Source organism: Notothenia coriiceps, unplaced genomic scaffold (assembly GCF_000735185.1).
Source record: "Notothenia coriiceps isolate Sejong01 unplaced genomic scaffold, NC01 NC01_scaffold00028617, whole genome shotgun sequence".
Lineage (NCBI taxonomy): Eukaryota > Metazoa > Chordata > Actinopteri > Perciformes > Nototheniidae > Notothenia > Notothenia coriiceps.
The window spans coordinates 2,925-19,675 of NW_011361318.1; the positions used below are offsets into that span (position 1 = coordinate 2,925).

At 39.0% G+C, this 16,751-nt stretch overlaps 2 protein-coding genes across 4 annotated transcripts; both read left to right on the forward strand.

Annotated features, from left to right (window-relative positions):
- Window positions 1–3,603: 3,603 nt before the first annotated feature.
- terb2 (telomere repeat binding bouquet formation protein 2) lies at window positions 3,604–6,127 on the forward strand. Of its 3 annotated transcripts, XM_010786014.1 has the most exons (8): window positions 3,625–3,796; window positions 3,945–4,009; window positions 4,819–4,900; window positions 5,001–5,140; window positions 5,334–5,395; window positions 5,475–5,524; window positions 5,613–5,689; window positions 5,867–6,127. In XM_010786014.1, exons 2-8 carry the CDS (start codon window positions 3,994–3,996, stop codon window positions 5,977–5,979), a joined length of 540 nt encoding a protein of 179 aa, XP_010784316.1. In that variant the 5' UTR covers window positions 3,625–3,796; window positions 3,945–3,993; the 3' UTR covers window positions 5,980–6,127. The 3 variants fall into 3 exon arrangements, with proteins under 3 accessions (XP_010784315.1, XP_010784316.1, XP_010784314.1); XM_010786013.1 differs by having other exon boundaries at window positions 3,604–4,009; XM_010786012.1 differs by having other exon boundaries at window positions 3,779–4,362.
- A 3,027-nt stretch (window positions 6,128–9,154) lies between these two features.
- On the forward strand, window positions 9,155–12,630 carry sord (sorbitol dehydrogenase). Its single transcript, XM_010786015.1, has 9 exons — window positions 9,155–9,322; window positions 9,427–9,460; window positions 9,979–10,143; window positions 10,431–10,590; window positions 10,732–10,850; window positions 11,330–11,395; window positions 11,512–11,690; window positions 12,074–12,195; window positions 12,368–12,630. The coding sequence occupies exons 1-9, from the start codon at window positions 9,269–9,271 to the stop codon at window positions 12,531–12,533; spliced, it is 1,065 nt and encodes a 354-aa protein (XP_010784317.1). The 5' UTR covers window positions 9,155–9,268; the 3' UTR covers window positions 12,534–12,630.
- The last annotated feature ends 4,121 nt before the right edge of the window (window positions 12,631–16,751 follow it).

Sequence of the window (16,751 nt, forward strand, 5' to 3'; positions counted from 1 at the left end):
ATTATTTATTTACTCCGTCCTCTGGGATACTGAATTGAATTCCTGTGGGTGATCGATTGTTGTTAGGACAAAACTAGAAATAAAAAATATATGATTAATACTCATAATTAAATTATCCAAGGGCACATAGTGGCATTTTTATAACATTTAACAATGGTCAGTCAGTTAATCCATCAAATGGTCAAATAAACTGTTAGTTGCAGCCCTAAAACATACAACCACCAACAGCAATAATACCAGAACAATGGCAATACAATAATGTAGGCTAGCACACAATGGAGCGGTCTGATGAGGGACAGAGGGGAGCCCGACGCAGCGCTGCCACCGCAGGCCTTTCACTCTGTCCAGCACATGGGAAGCTCAGAGAACCAAAGCAGCACAACAGAAAACAAAAGGCAGGAAGAGGACTCATCCTGTCATTTTTACATAATTCAGATTATCTGAATTATTCCTGGACATCAGAGACACACAAACACCCAACAGGCTAGAGTCAGGAAAAGAGCAAGAGACATGTACCATGTAACAGTTGAGCATGAATGCCATTGCCCTATCTTAATAAATCCCCATGAACATTTAATTAGGACTGAAGTGGAAGCTAGTTATATATATTTTTTTTCTCTTGAAAATCTGATGATTTTATTTTTTATTGACTAATTGTATATAGTGAACAAAATGTCAGAAAAACCGTCTAAGTGACATCCAACAATCCAAAACCCAAATCTATTTCATTCATACTCATATTAGATAAATACGCCATTCGTCAAATCATTTCTGATTCAGTGCACCACTTAATTACTGCCATACATAAACTAATATGTATTTCCTTTTCAAGCAAAAATACTTCATAATATACCTTTATTTACTTTTATCTTTTGGGGCGACTGTGGCTCAGGGCGGGACAGTGGTCATCTACCAATTGCAGGGTCAGTGGCCAACATGTCAAAGTGTCCTTAAGCAAGATACTAAACCCCAAATTGCTCCAACCAACAGTGTTGCGTACATTGCTGAGGAATTGAGATAAATGAAATATTAATAATACAGTAGAAGAGATTCTAATATTTTAGTAATTGGAAGGATTTCAACGCACAGTAAAATCAATACAGCAATATAAGCCATGTTTTTTGTTAAAGGAAAATAGAAGCATGCCCAATAGCAAATTAATGTTCTGTATTATTATTATAAAAACAAAACAACGAACGATTGATGCTTAATTTTGTCTCCCCTCTTTCTGTTAATGTTAAATCCCCAATGCATGCACACCACAGAGCAGCCCCTCTCTCGGGTGCTTTGTTCAGAGCGGAGCATGTTGGGGGGTTGGGTGTAAGACACAGGGTGTGGCTTCACTGTTGTCATAGCAACAGAGTGAACCCCCCTCAACCAGCAGTCAGAATATGGTGTGGAGGAACTCAGTCTACATCCAATGACAGTGTATGTGCAGGCAGGCTGACCAAATTATTACAAACATGTATGCAATCATCTCCTCTGCCTTTGTGCTTGCACGTCACACTTATCCAAGCAAATTCTAAAACCTGTAATAGCCCTGACATCCTGTACCATTTCCTTTAGTGCCAGAGAGATAGGCTCTGTGGTTTCTCAAGAGTTCAAACAAGCAGAGCCCATCAGTTATAGCAGCAATCCTGCTCTACAGCAACATCTTCCTTAATAGGCTGCTGCTGTTATAAAACACAAGGTTTCATGACATTATTGGGATTCGTAAAGACGAGTCAACGGGTTCTTCATGTGTGTGTGTCTCCGTGGAAGCAATGAGCGCCTGACCTGCAGACAACCTCAACTAGGATGTTAGGAAACATATAGAACATAAAGCAGGAGGCTAATACTAGAAAGTAGTCCAATTCATTAAATGTGAATACATTAAAAGCTGGGTCAAATCCCCACCCTTGTGCGATGCTATTAACTGCCCCATTATTCAGTCACCAGTTCAATACTACAGTCAACATCGCTTCACTTTCCAAAGGTATTTGGATTTATAAGATATGGCAAAAGACTTTCTTTAGACTCCAAGTTATTCAATGGCATCTGCACTAATGAAATAAAAAAATAATGTCGAAAGAGCTAGATCAATACAGGATTCACTTTAAATAAATGGAGTGTTATAAGAAATTAAATGGACCATGACTTGGTGGTCAGCTGTATAAATTGCAAAACATTACCATCTGGTGGTGAAATGTAGCACTGCAATACACTGTTACTGGGTGAAAAGGGAAAATCCTTAATAATTCAATAAATGTAACACAACAGATGCCTTCACATCTGACAATACATGGTTTGATTAGTTAAAAAATGAGATTTATTTTCTGTGGCCTTTACAGTCACCAGATCTCAACTCAATAGAATGAAAGATGTCTCCATACAATTTATACAAAAAAACACACACACATATATTAGAAAACGGGTGGTCTCACAAAAGAGATTCAATTAATATTTCAGAAATGGCGAACCGAAGAGGATGTTAAGCGATGGCCTTTGTAAGATCATCAATGTATCATCAGGAGAAGCACTCAATATAATTTGCAGCCAGAAGGAGGAAAAATAGGTTAGTTGCTAAAAGGCCTTACCTTCTCATCTTTGGCTTGTTGTGGCTTTACAATCATCAGATGATTAAGGAATACGGACACACATTTAATAGCCTCTAAAGTTATAATTATGTAGATGTATGTCAGCTATATTATGTTTCATCATAGTCTCATGTAAAAGAGGACATGGCTACGTCTCCTTGCAGCTGTGAAACTTCCTTGTACATGCTTCTTCAGAAGAGAACACATCTTACATCAGATAACAAATACCTTGGCTTGTGGACACAATTGATTCAGAAAGGCTACTCACAATCCTCTGCTTCCTGCTGTCCCAGAGGGGGGAATAAGTACTCAGATATGTTAAAGTAGAAATACCAGTATGCAGGAAAACGGTTACAAGTAAAAGTCCTGCAATCAAAATGTTACTCAAGTAAAATAACTAGCATATAGTGAAAGTATTAGCAGCATCAACACACAGGCTACTTAAATTACCAAAAGTATAAGTACTCATTATGCCCATTTCAGAATCATATAGCCTATATGTTTTAAGTATATTTATAATTGATGCATTAAAGTGTCAGCAAAACTAGTAAAGGTGAAGCAAACTTTTTTTTTTGGTATGCTGCAGGGTAGCTTGAGAATACAAATAATACAAGTTTTAATCAAGTGTTCGTTGTATTTTATATCATTAATCAAAATATGCAAAGTAACTAACGGTATTAAATAAATGCAGTGGAGTAAAAGTACACGATTTACTCCTGAATTGTAGTGGAGTAGCAACACATGGAAATTGTAAAGTCCCTGAAAATAGTAATTAAGTACAGTACAACTTGCAGGTTTTTTTTTTTATTACATTTATGCTTAACCTTGCCTGAAAATTACAATTAAAAATGTTAATGCAGGATTTGATATGTTTTACAAGACATAAGGGCAGGAATTCAGAGGAAAAGGAGCCGTTTTGAGCTCTGCTACTAAAAACTGCTTTTTTTAACGTCATACGTCAAACGCGTTATATTACGTCAGATGGGGAGTTAACTTTCTCGGACTCGTTCTCTGCCCAATCCGCGGTAGTAGTTTGTAGTTGGTTTGAGCGGTTGTGATTTAGTGAGCTGGTATTTTTTCGGTAATTTTACATTGCATTTCACCATTTGTAATCATGGTGAGCTTGTGTTTTTGCAGGTTGCACAAACTCAAGCCTGTCAGGCCATCGAGTCCACAGTTTCCCTCACGGGAAAAGGACCGGAGCTAGCGTTCGTTCCTGGGTGCGTTGTGCATCCACCTCCCTGCAGCACATACTCCGTCTCCACAGCTTTATCAAGAAACCACATCTGACTGGACTGAAACATAGACTGTATATATAAGGACTGAACTCACAAATTTTGTCTCTCCGAATCTCAACATTTCCCACAGTTTTCGACAGCATTCGAATGCAGCAGCTGAGCCGTTTGAGCGCCAAACGATGTGGTTCCAATACAGTAGGTGGCAGTAATGCACCTTTAACGCTGGTCTATTTGTCTATGTTCTGATTGATATATACAGTCTATGGTCACAACCGTCACAACCCGCCTTTAAAGCGTAAAAAGAAGAAGAAGAAGAAGAAGAAGAAAAAGAAGAAGAAGAAAAAAAGCAGGAAAAAAGCGCCAAACGAAGTGTAGCATTAATAGTTTTTAAGAAATAAAGATAAAGAAATCAGGCTGGCTGGAGAATCAATATAAATATCCTGAAGGCTATTGATTTTTCTAAAGAGAGAGGAGGACTGTGGCTATGTTTAAAAACAAGTCTGCCTGGTTTTCAAGCAGTGTGCCACAGACATGTCACAACTTTTGGAGTAAGTAACCCATTATCAGGTCAAGCTAGCCTGCTAGTTAAGTGTATCAGATGCTTTATTATAACTATTAGCTGGTTTGGTAGCTTAGCCTTAGATCACAAAATAAGTTATTGACGTGAGCTAACAGGGTGGATTTGACAAACATCAACAACATTTAACAAAGACATGATATAGTATGTATGGTATGGCTACCTTTTACTGAATAATAGATATACTGCAAAAATCTAGTTTACAGATTATTAATGTTAAATGTGTTCATGTTTGTTCTAAATTGACATTCAAATAACACATTTTCTTTTTGTAAAATATATATTGGTTTGAGCTGTCTCGTGTGATTTGCCTACTTATGCTTCCCCTACTCCAGATAACACCACCTTTTGCAGAAAGGGGAATTACTACAAGAGAATATAAATACACACACTAATGAACACAATAAAAACAACATGTGTCTTTCAGGGCTGGAGGGTGGGAGCATTGCTGGTTGCAGAACAGCAGATTACCTTTTCAGTGAGGATGCTACATGTGCAGATACTATGAGGTGAGCATGATGAAAAACTGCATATTAATTATCCAACAAATAAGTTGTGAGTTATTTTTACAAGACCCCTATCGGATATAATTTTAGCCTTTTCTTTCAGGATATTTGAGAGCAAAGACTATCTTTGGAACAAGGTGGCGGTTTTTCACAGCTTGTTTCTGTCTGCCTGTGAGAGGCGCCAGAGTGTGAAGTCTGTGTGCATCGGTCATTATGTGCTGCCTCCAGCCTCAGTACAGGACGGTGAGAACGACTGCCCTACAATATATGAGGACGAATCTGAGTGATTATTCAAGAAACTATATGGGAACTCAGACTGCATACACAATGGTGTATGCTTAACCCTTACACAACCTTTTATTGGTTATTGCTTCAGCCAACCATTGGGAACCACTTTTGTAACACTCATACATTGTTCCTCTTATTATAATTTTAGAGGTGAGACAGGTGGTCGGTAGATTGATTTGGGAGTTTGAAGATGAGCAGTCAGTGGCACAGGTAGGTAAACCAGTCTAAATCATTTACAAAGAGACCGATCATGTAAATCATTTTGGTTCGGCTTCCTTCTGTTTCACAGGGTTTTAGTAGCCAGACAGAAGATGAGTGCAGTGAAGTCAGCAAAAGCAAGTACGTTCAGTTTCCACTATTTAAAATTGGATTTCCATACATTTTAAACTTTCAGTTAATTCATTAATTCACTATTTCTATTTGGCAGCTCTGGACCATCTGATACGGAGTCAGAAAGTGAAGCTCCCCAAAGTGTTCATTGTCCAGTAACTGACATGCACTCAGGTGAAACATTGATTATCATTAAGTGAATGTCCTTTTTGTAAAATATTTGCACTTGTTTCTCAAAAGTTTACAATAGAAGATTTGCCTTTAACGAAGATCTGGTGAAATAAATATGTACATAGTGAGACAAACCATCTTTAATATCACTTCATTTTCTGTTGATTTATTCCCCTACAGGTTACATCAGTATGGACAACCTCCAGAAATATTCAGGCGATCTGTGTGATTTCCATTCTGGATCTCTCCGATGCTCCCACTGTAAAGGCCACTGCTGCCCGCTGCACACATAAGCAGAAATGCATGAGAAAAGCATGTTAAAGGAAATAGAGTAGCTAATGTCCTGTCAAATGAGCACTGTGTAAGCAATAAGGATGAATACACCGGCTTAAAAATAAATCAGTGTCACATGTGTTATTCTCATCTCATTGTAAAGATGTTCAACACTATTCTATTTGTCTGCCTATTGTTTAATTTTTCAACCATACTCACTATTTTTATATAAATGGTACAAATGGAAGCATTTGCAAAGCCCTGTTCAGTGTCTGGTATGACAACAGATATAAGACTTGCCCTCAAAGGTGCCATACGATTTAAACTTGTTTGTTAAACTATAGCATGCTTAAACTTAGTCTGTAGTAATACCTTATTATATATTACTTTCCTAACTGTAAGGAATGCAGCACTGTTCTGTTACCAGGGGTCTTATTGACCAGCTTTTAGATCAACAGTGAGCATTGTAATGGTAAAACGTAAACTTCTTGCTTTCATTTAAAGCAGGGGTGGGGAACCTTTTCCCTCTCAAGGGCCATTTCAATTTTTTCAACATCCTCCGAGGGCCGTACAAATTATTGACCTCTGCTTAAAAATACTAAAATCACAGCACATTCATTTGGCCTTTCTTTCATGATGTGCAAAGAAAAAGCAACCTCTTAATCCAGATATCTTACCATGACTCGCGCATTCATGCACGTGCACGGTTGTGGCATGACCACCACAACAGAAAGATATGGACACAAAGATGTGTGCAAATGTATTTAGTTTCCTATCTGAGACTGCCAAGGCACACNTCAACATCCTCCGAGGGCCGTACAAATTATTGACCTCTGCTTAAAAAAACTAAAATCACAGCACATTCATTTGGCCTTTCTTTCATGCTGTGCAAAGAAAAAGCAACCTCTTAATCCAGATATCTTACCATGACTCGCGCATTCATGCACGTGCACGGTTGTGACATGACCACCAAAACAGAAAGATATGGACACAAGATGTGAGCAAATGTATTTAGTTTCCTATCCATGTGGACATGATTTAAGTGGGGGAGGACCTAACCTCCTCTACGGGGGTCCCGGGGGGCATGCTGATTTTTTTTTTAATGTTGAAGTTAAAAGCATCAATCTGGTGCACTTTGAGAGCAACATTAGGAGATCTATGGATACATCTCTCAACACCCATATGAAACAGAACTGTAAGCCGTTTTATTTTTCTTTATGGATATTTTACAAATCACTCCCCTTTCAAACTGTATTCTTGTTTATTAATAACAACTTTATTTTACTGTCATATAGTATTTTATACCAGTTTACTTTATTATCTTATTTTTTTATAATAACTATAATGATCATATAAAGGTGTGCCTTTCCCTCAGTGGTTGTAGAAAAAGCTTCTTATATTCGTTAGCATAGCTATTGTTAAATATGTTCTTTATTCTCGCGTCCAGGAGAGAAGCTTTAAAATGAGACTAAATGGAGTCTCTGAAAAGATTCAAATGGGATACTTTAATTAAAAAAGACGCGGTAGTGTTACATACAGAATATTGTTCCGGCAGAAAACAGCTGTGATCTGGCTCTCCTGAGCTAGAAGAGAAGGGCGAAATCCCCCGTTCGGTGCCGTTATATATCCTCTGCTGGCTCCTCCCCGCCAGCCGGCTCACCTCGCCTCTCATGTCCGTTGTTGCATTTAAACAGAGGATTGGTACTTTTCACCTTCAACATATGCTTAACACGCCTTTTCTCCTCATATTCTCTTTCATCACTTTTCATGTAACACATTCTAAACGCTGTAATCAATACTCTAAAACATACAGAAAATGCTTCACGGCTGGTTTGGTTTCCGGTCATTCCGGAAGTTGTCACATGCTACTCTCGTCTGTAAACAATAGTGTATTCAAATAAACTGTACTTTCATTTAATATTCAGCATGGTAGTATCTCGACATCTATAGTTGTAGTGTTAAATCAGTAGGTTTCGGTTTTCACCACACCACGTCATTTCGCTACTCAATTCACCTCTTTAGGAAATCGTATATTAGCCACATGCTAAATGCTAACCGTAGATGAAGGATTTTCAGAATAAAAGCTTAACTGCTTGTGCACAAGAATTTCTGGTTTTTCAGTATAAAAGAGCGTTTAAACTGACGGTATGTTTAAGCTACATTATACCATCAAAACATTGATTTTAATTTCTAACACTAGCTAACCAGATGCTAATAACAACTAAGTTATTGACTGTATGATCAGTATGACAGATGAACAGATCGCCACTGGGCTTTCAACTAAAGACACAGCCACGCAACAACTGCGGCATGTGTACGGCTCCTTATGGGTAGGCTATTGCCATTTTTGGAAGTGCCGGAGCGGTGTTCTGGTGCGGAGAGCACCAGAACACCGCTGACGGAGAGTCAGCACTACACCTCTGTCAGACGAGACATAATTACCACGTGATGACACGTTAGGCCCGTGTTGTGTTCAAGGACCCTGACCTTGGCCAGGAAAAACAGGCACTCGCTTGTTTCATTTTTTTGCGGTCTAGATTTCTTTCATTTTTTTCTTTTTTGCGTGTGTTTATAAATCACCCCGAGGGCCGTGCCAAATGGTCTCGCGGGCCGTATACGGCCCGGGGGCCGGAGGTTCCCCACCCCTGATTTAAAGCATAGTTAAATAGGGGTATTCAGGTCAAAGCTTGTATTCATATCACAGGTTTCCCTTATTCAACGATTTGTTTAAGAACAACTTGGTGTTGGTATTTCATTATCATCACTTCAGATAGAAATGTGAATACACTTTTTTTCTTCTACAATGCAAAATGTAATAAAAAGAGGAATACTAAAGTTGCCATTATTGATACCATAATGTCATCGTCAAAGACATGCCATGGCACTTGAAGCAATCTTTAGTTGAACATGTGTGTGGGACTGAGTGTTGTACGGCACTGAAAGAGTTTTTGTACTAACTAAGTCACAGTAAACCGATAGTAAACGCTCAATAGTCACTTGTAACACTCTTAAAGTAATTTAAAAAACGTTTCAAAGTAACAACGAGCAGCAGTAAAAGGAATATTAATGTAATGAGTGCTGTTTCATTGTTTGCAGTCACCCCTTCAAAGTGGACTCTTCCGCGGGTCTTGACCAATTACATGCTTTGTTTTTGGTCCCAGCCCCTCTACCAGGAAGGTGTATCATGCTGCTGGTTTCTTTTGCACTTTGACACTTCGCTCAATACCCAAAAGGGGAATCTCTCTTTGGACTCTGTTATTGTGTAGCTTCTTCTTCACCCTGTAAGGTCTGCTCAGTGCTGCGTCTGTAATGGCGGGGGAAAATCTGTCGGTCGTGCTGCACGCCAAGGGAGACCTCCGGCTGGTAGGAGACCACATCCAACCTGTAGCAACCTGTAGCAGACGATTAGTATGAATTAAGATGAGTGCAACCTCTTTTCTTGTTTGTTTTTTGCCGATTTCTCACAGGAAAATCGCCCTATCCCAGAGCCAGGGCCTAATGGTATGATACATCATACAATTAAATATAATATATAGTATGTGTATGTTACTTAGGGTTTTATGACTGAAAGGATTAAAATAATATTCAATGCGCAAATATCTTGCACAAATGTCTTTCTCAATTTAAAATCTGCTGCGTATCAAAATGCATAACAAATGCCAACTTTTTACATTTGTTGCAAAGGAATATAGTTCAAACTGTGGAGAAACTAGTCATTGCTTTGAACGTTTTAAAATGTAGTGTTGTTGTTTCCTCTGAACATCTTTGTGACTTGCAAGTGAATAATTCCAAAAAACTCGCAACATGTTTATTTTTACTTTTGTCATTAGTTTGCTAAAAATTCAACTGAATAGCCATTTTATTTTACTTCATTCATTAATTGTATCTGCTGAACAAATTCAGATGTAGGAAGGAGAGGGAATTCAGAGGTCTGGAATCATGCTGGTCCGTAGTGTCTTTTAGTTAGGTAACAAAACATGCACACCCTCTTATGAGTAAGTGTCGTGTTCTGCACCCAGAGGTTTTGCTGCAGATGCACTCTGTAGGAATCTGTGGATCAGATGTCCACTACTGGCAGAACGGCCGAATCGGGGACTTTGTCCTCACCAAACCGATGGTGTTGGGACACGAGGCAGCAGGGCGTGTGATGAAGGTCGGATCAGAAGTCAAGCATCTTAAAGTAGGTAAGTGGGCAAGCAATGTAAGAATCCGCCATTCTGTTTAAAAACTGAACACTCTTATTTTAAACTACATTTGTAATTCAAAAGGATTAAGTTACTTTGTCAAATCTGGTTAGTACCTACAGTACTTTAACAGCAATACACATACACAGTCATGGCACTGTAACTTCATACAGTGTACATCAGGAAGTCTTACTTAATCCTTAAATGTGTATGGTATTGAAATACATTTCTCACTTGGCCACAGTGTAATAGAGTTACCTGGACAAATTGCATTGTGTATTTTGTAGGTGACAGAGTAGCCATTGAGCCAGGCGTGCCCCGCGAGATGGACGAGTTTTTTAAAAACGGAAGATATAACTTGTCTCCTACCATCTTCTTCTGCGCCACACCTCCTGATGATGGCAATCTGTGCCAATACTACAAGCACAGTGCCAACTTCTGCTACAAGTGAGAGCTTGTTTTAACGATTGCATGGCTTTACACAAGAGATTGCCCAACAACTGCCTGATATTGACTACAAACTGACTCTATTGCCTAACCTTTGCATAAATCTTTTTTTTTTTCTTCTGTTTATCTTGAAATACCCAGGTTGCCTGATAACGTGACATTTGAGGAGGGAGCTCTAATAGAACCTCTGTCTGTGGGGATCCATGCCTGTCGCAGAGCCGGTGTAACCCTGGGCACCACCGTGCTCATCTGTGGTGCAGGTAACAATGAGCCAAGACCTTAAACTCAGACAATAAAACATGTCACCACTATTAGTAGGACAATTCCATCAGCAAGATGCTGCAGCTAAATTTGAGGAAGTGCCCCACATACAAAGAGATAATTGTACTGTGTTTGTGTTGCAAGCAAGACATGTAAACACACATCAGTGGGTGCAGTCACAAATATATAACTGACTCGACTGAACTTGGGTAAGGGAAAACTACTGAACCCTTGCACAACTTGTAGAGGCCTAATATTTAACAAATCCCTTATGTTGCAAAAACAAGCTAATTCTCATTCAAGCCACTCATGTAAAGCATTACATGAAGCTGACAGTCCTTTGAGGCTAATGTTACACAGTACTTGTGACAGCTGCAAACTCATTATAACATTGACTCTTTTTACTTAAAAAAATGTCATGCTTGAAACCAATATTTAAAACGGTCTCTAAAATAGGCATCTTTCTCTCTTCCCACAGGGCCTATTGGGTTGGTCTGCCTGCTAGTGGCCAAGGCGATGGGGGCCTCGCAGGTCGTCATCACAGGTAACACAAACCATTTATATACACAGTTAACATCTACTGTATCTTAACCGAAGTGACACAACATCATCTCCTGTTCGGTCTTCTCTTTTTGCCTGTAATGCTCCTCTGCTACTCAGATCTGGCCCCTGAGCGTCTGACCATGGCCAAAGAGTTGGGAGCAGACTTCCAGCTGACGGTGAAGAGAGGAGACGCTCCCCGGCAGCTCGCAGAGAGCGTCGAGGAGAAGCTGGGCACTCAGCCGCACGTTTCTATTGAATGCTCTGGAGTGGAGAGCAGCATTCAAACCGCCATCTATGTATGTGACTGCTCAGTTGTATTAGGAATAAATTAGAAAGTCTGGGGAAACTATAGACATGCAATGTTTACTTCTCGGCTATAACTTATAGCTACTAGTTGGTGATGGTATAGCTTTAACAACCCAACACTTTATTAAATGGTTGCAATTATCTCCACCTCATCATACTACAACATATAAATGCTACCTACATCCTAATACATCAGTAATAGTATTCTATTAGATAATATACAACACTCACAGTTACTTGTTACTTCTAGTTTGATGCTTCTAAAACATTTTGCCGGTAATACTTGCATACATTTTGATCCCAATGTACCTCTATGAAGCATAATGCTAATGAGCTTCAGTATAGTCATTTTATATTTACTTTTCCCTGTCAGGCCACGCGACCAGGTGGAGTGGTGACGCTGGTGGGTCTCGGCGCTGAGATGGCCAATATTCCTCTGATCCATGCTGCTGTGAGAGAAGTGGACATCAGAGGAGTTTTCCGCTACTGCAACACGTAAGAAAATAACCACTCATTTGCCCTTCGATAAGCAGACATTTAAGCAACACTTCAGGCAGTTTCACCTGAGAGCATTAATGAGATGCCTTGGTTGAAGCTCAAAGTAATAATTACGTATCACAGACTGAATTGAACTCGTGAATAAAATGCTTGTCTCACTGTGTTGCAGCTGGCCGAGGGCAATAGCCATGTTGGCGTCAGGTAAAGTGAATGTGAAGCCCCTGGTGACACACCGCTTCCCCCTGGAGCAGGCGGTGCAGGCCTTCGAGACCTCACGTCAGGGTCTCGGGATAAAGGTCATGTTAAAGTGTGACCAGAACGACCAGAAGCCCTGACCCACTGCAGGGAAACAGACCAGAGCCGAGAGCCACTGAGCGTGACAAGCAGACACAAACACAGGCTGGACGTTGACCCTAGAATAGATAACAGAAAGTTCAAAGAGACAAACTGCATCAAGTGGTACGAGACATTATTGAATGAGAATTTTTAAATGGTTTATGGTTGTTTATCATTTATTCCATTATACATTTTTTATAATTGTACATATGGCTACTGTAGTGAAAGAAAATCAATAAATCATACAATTTAAATAAAATGTTAGATGGCTTTTTGTGTTTTTTCCTGCACTACCTAATTTCAGACATCAGGGGGTACTAGAGGCTCAGAGTGAAAACGCATATCAGTGTTTTCGTCCCAATCCTATGACATAACATTCTACTTCTTTGTTTTTGTATACATGCCCTCTACTTTCCAGCATGAGCACAACATATTCAAGACATGCCTACAGTTATGGAACTGGGACAGAGATGTGTGCCACAACTCCACAAACAATAGTTCAAGCATAGAATATTTACAGCATACTAAATGTTGTGCTTTCCTATTTTTGTAGTTAGTAAAAAAGAAACCAATTTACATTACAGGGAAATATCCAATGAATGTAATACAATGCTAGGTCTTGACTAGAGAAAGAACATTTATTAATTCAAGCTCCTCCATTCACAGGTTTAATGTTTATTTACTTTTACTAACATTGGTATGTACTTTTTTAAGACACATCAAGTAACTCTTATTATGATAATAAGAGTGAATTTTGATTTTGACTGAAAGGTAAATGATTAAGAGAAAAAAATAAATGAACTGTTCATTTCAAAATAGTAGTATTAACTTTCATGGGATCGATTTAAAGTAAGAAACAATAGGTACAAACGTTGACATACCATAAGATACTTTTCCTCACCGATTGTTTTCTTTTCCTGGCAGCAATGGGCTTCTACACAAAACAATCTAGTCATGAACGTAAAAGGATAAAGAAATCACTGCACCCCCACTCAGCATATTCTGTTTCTGAACCAGAGTTCAGTTTGAGCCAGTCCAACAAAACCAGTCAGGTTTAACTCAGATTTTATTATCTTGCCACAATGACATGAAACTACTTTACGAGGCATGCACACAGATAATGTTCATATGGTTAAAATGTACTACAATGCATGGTAAACCTTTACCCGGCGGTAAGGCTCGTTTCCGTCACAGTGTGTGATTCACAGTTCTCTCTCTCTCTCCCTCTCAGAGCTGAAAGTTTGCCGTGACTAAACCTGTGTGTGTTTTTTGTTTTTTAAATGAGCACAATACTAGACAAGTTTCTCTTTATGTACACACATTCTAATACTGCTTATGGCAATGGGACAGCTCACACAACACAGTTACATTCACAATCCACTCAGTATGCATGAGTGTCAGTCAGGAACACTAAAGATGAACGAACGGTAGCACACAAAATAAACTTCATTTTTCATACATGTGACTTTGATATCAAAAGCATACTTGATGCATGTTAATAGCTTTACTTGGTTGCTTGTTATTTAAATGTGTGTGAGTGTTTGTACATGAGATCTAGAAAAGTCTTCAGAGGTTGAACTCGTGTATTGCCGTTAAAATGAAGAAAATCAAAAGGATATGGCATTTCTCCCATAAACCCCTGCTGCGAGCATTGGTTTGATTCACATGTACATTATAGCAACGTAGCATATTTAAACATTTCAAAACACATTCCCCTGTTCACTGGCGACTTTTTTGATATCCGGCATTTCATTTTGTTTTTGCCAACATCTCGGTCCATTTTTACTCAACAGCCAGATTCAATTAATATTTACAATCCTCCGACACCTTCCCTCGCAATATTAGCAAAATATGTATTTACATGATAAATAAATAAACAGAGAAGAAAATGAAACTATACAAGAAGTATAGTAGAAGTATCATATTGCATTACATGAATATAAAAAAATAAATTGTGACGCATTCGCTCGATAAGTCCGCCCGCACGATCTCACTGAAGTGACACGGAAAAGCAAAGACAGGATAAATATCACACACACACACACACACACACACACACACACACACACACACACACACACACACACACACACACACACACACACACACACACACACACACACACACACACACACACACACACACTTTCTTCAGCTGGTCAGATGGAAAAAGCATCTCATGTCAATAAAATGGGAATTTCATGTGAAGCACAGACAGGAGGAGATTGATGAAGAGCTATAGTCATCAGCTCAAAGAAAGAAATGATAAGAAATGAATTGTCAGGGAGAAGCCTCCTCCCCCGCTCACTGGTCAGCTTGGTTTGTCCCGTAACCTAATTGGACAGTCCCTGGACATCGTCTATATGTACATAGGTGTCTCTTGTCCTGTGAGGAGTCTGAACATGGCCGCCGGCATGGTCTTCATGTGAATCTGGCAAAAAAAACAACAAAAATCTCAATTAAAGGTCCAAATATTTAGATCTTGTCTTCATGTTTAATGCTGTAGAATATTGTCTGTATTATTTTCTGGTTCCATGATAAAAGGTTTGAGCTTTAACCATAAAACTCATTGTTGCCGTGTACAAAATCTTGCGCTAGCCAATCTAAAGTCCATTTACTGCATTGTGTGTATGTTCAAACACGTAGAAGTTCTGAGGTGATTAACTTATTCCTGCTAAATGCTACTTGATACTTCTACCCCTCTAAATTTCAGAGGTAAATAATGTACGGTTTGTACAATTATTAGTTTGCAATTATTTGACACTTACAGTTGTTAGTTTCCCTTTTTATAAAGAAAGACAAACAGCACTGTATAACACAGTACTAAAAATGTACCCAGTAGGATACAAATAATCGAAAATTGGCTAAACATTGAAAACTGCCGCATTAAAATGCTCTTACATGTTAGTGATACAAACACTACAGAGCCCACTCAGGTATTTATACTGTAACTTGTACCTGCTCCAGATGGAAGTTTTAAAAGTAAAACCAAAAGCTAGAAACTGCAACACTGATACGTCCTCTTTTCTTGGGACTCTTCTTTCATATGATTTAAATCCAGGTTCACTTTAAATAGCAGACTTATATTATCCCCAAAAGCAGGATAAAAAGCAATGTACAATCAATGGCCATGAACAAGATATATTGAGTAAAGTGAGAAAAAATGTTTAAAGAGGTGCATTTAGACTGCAGCTGGGTGAGAGGAATGACCTCGGTGAAGGTTTTGATTCTGCCATCTTATGCACTCCACCGAGTCCCCTCTACAGTGAGTAGTAAATCATCTCAAACAGAGCTTCAGACCGTTGTGCTCCACTGAAATGAACTTGATAAATCTAACCTTCTGCAACAACAGAAAAAACCTGATCTGTATTTGTGTAATATTTTAGTTCTGACATGTTTGGCTCAGAACACTTTGAAATATCTTGTCAAACTGGATCATACAATTTCACATAATGCTACTGAACTGTATCTTTTGTTAGATTATCCCTGCCTGGTAATGCCAAGGTGATTCAAATGTAACTCCCCAATTTCTATTAGGAATGTGTGGTCGCCTTGCTTCACCTTAGATAACCAATCAGGGGGATTTTCCTCACTATATTAAAGTTCACCTATTATGCAAAATGAACTTGTTGATGTCTTTTATACATAAATATTAGGGCTGTCAGTCGATTAAAATATTTAATTGCGATTAATCGCAATTAAAACATATTTTTGTATCTGTCCTAAATGTACATTAGAGGAATATTTTTCAAGTTTGTAATACTCTTATCAACATATGAGTGGACAAATATCCTTTATGCAAATGTTTGTTTATTATCATTGGAACAATGACAAATATTCTCCTGAATATTCTCAACACAACAACCTGGAACCTCTCTCTCTCTCTTACACTCTCTCCCAACCCTGTCTACTTCTTTGCACTGAGCCAGTTGCTCAAACAGACAAGCCTGTTTACAGTTGTAGGCGAAATGCCGCTCCTCTGTCTTCATCTTCAGTCAAAGCATGAGACTGAAGTTCCCACTGTGGGTCAAAATAATGCGCTGTGATGTGCAGTCGACATGTTGGATGCAATCCGAATTATCTAACGTAGCCCCTCGTCCTCCACAATGTTAAACTGTAGCCACCCATTTAGCTATCGCTGTTGTTGTCCAGGCGTCTCCCCGGCGCCAGGAGCGGTGTGCTTGGCTTGCTGTTAGTTATATGATGAGGCCTTCTGTG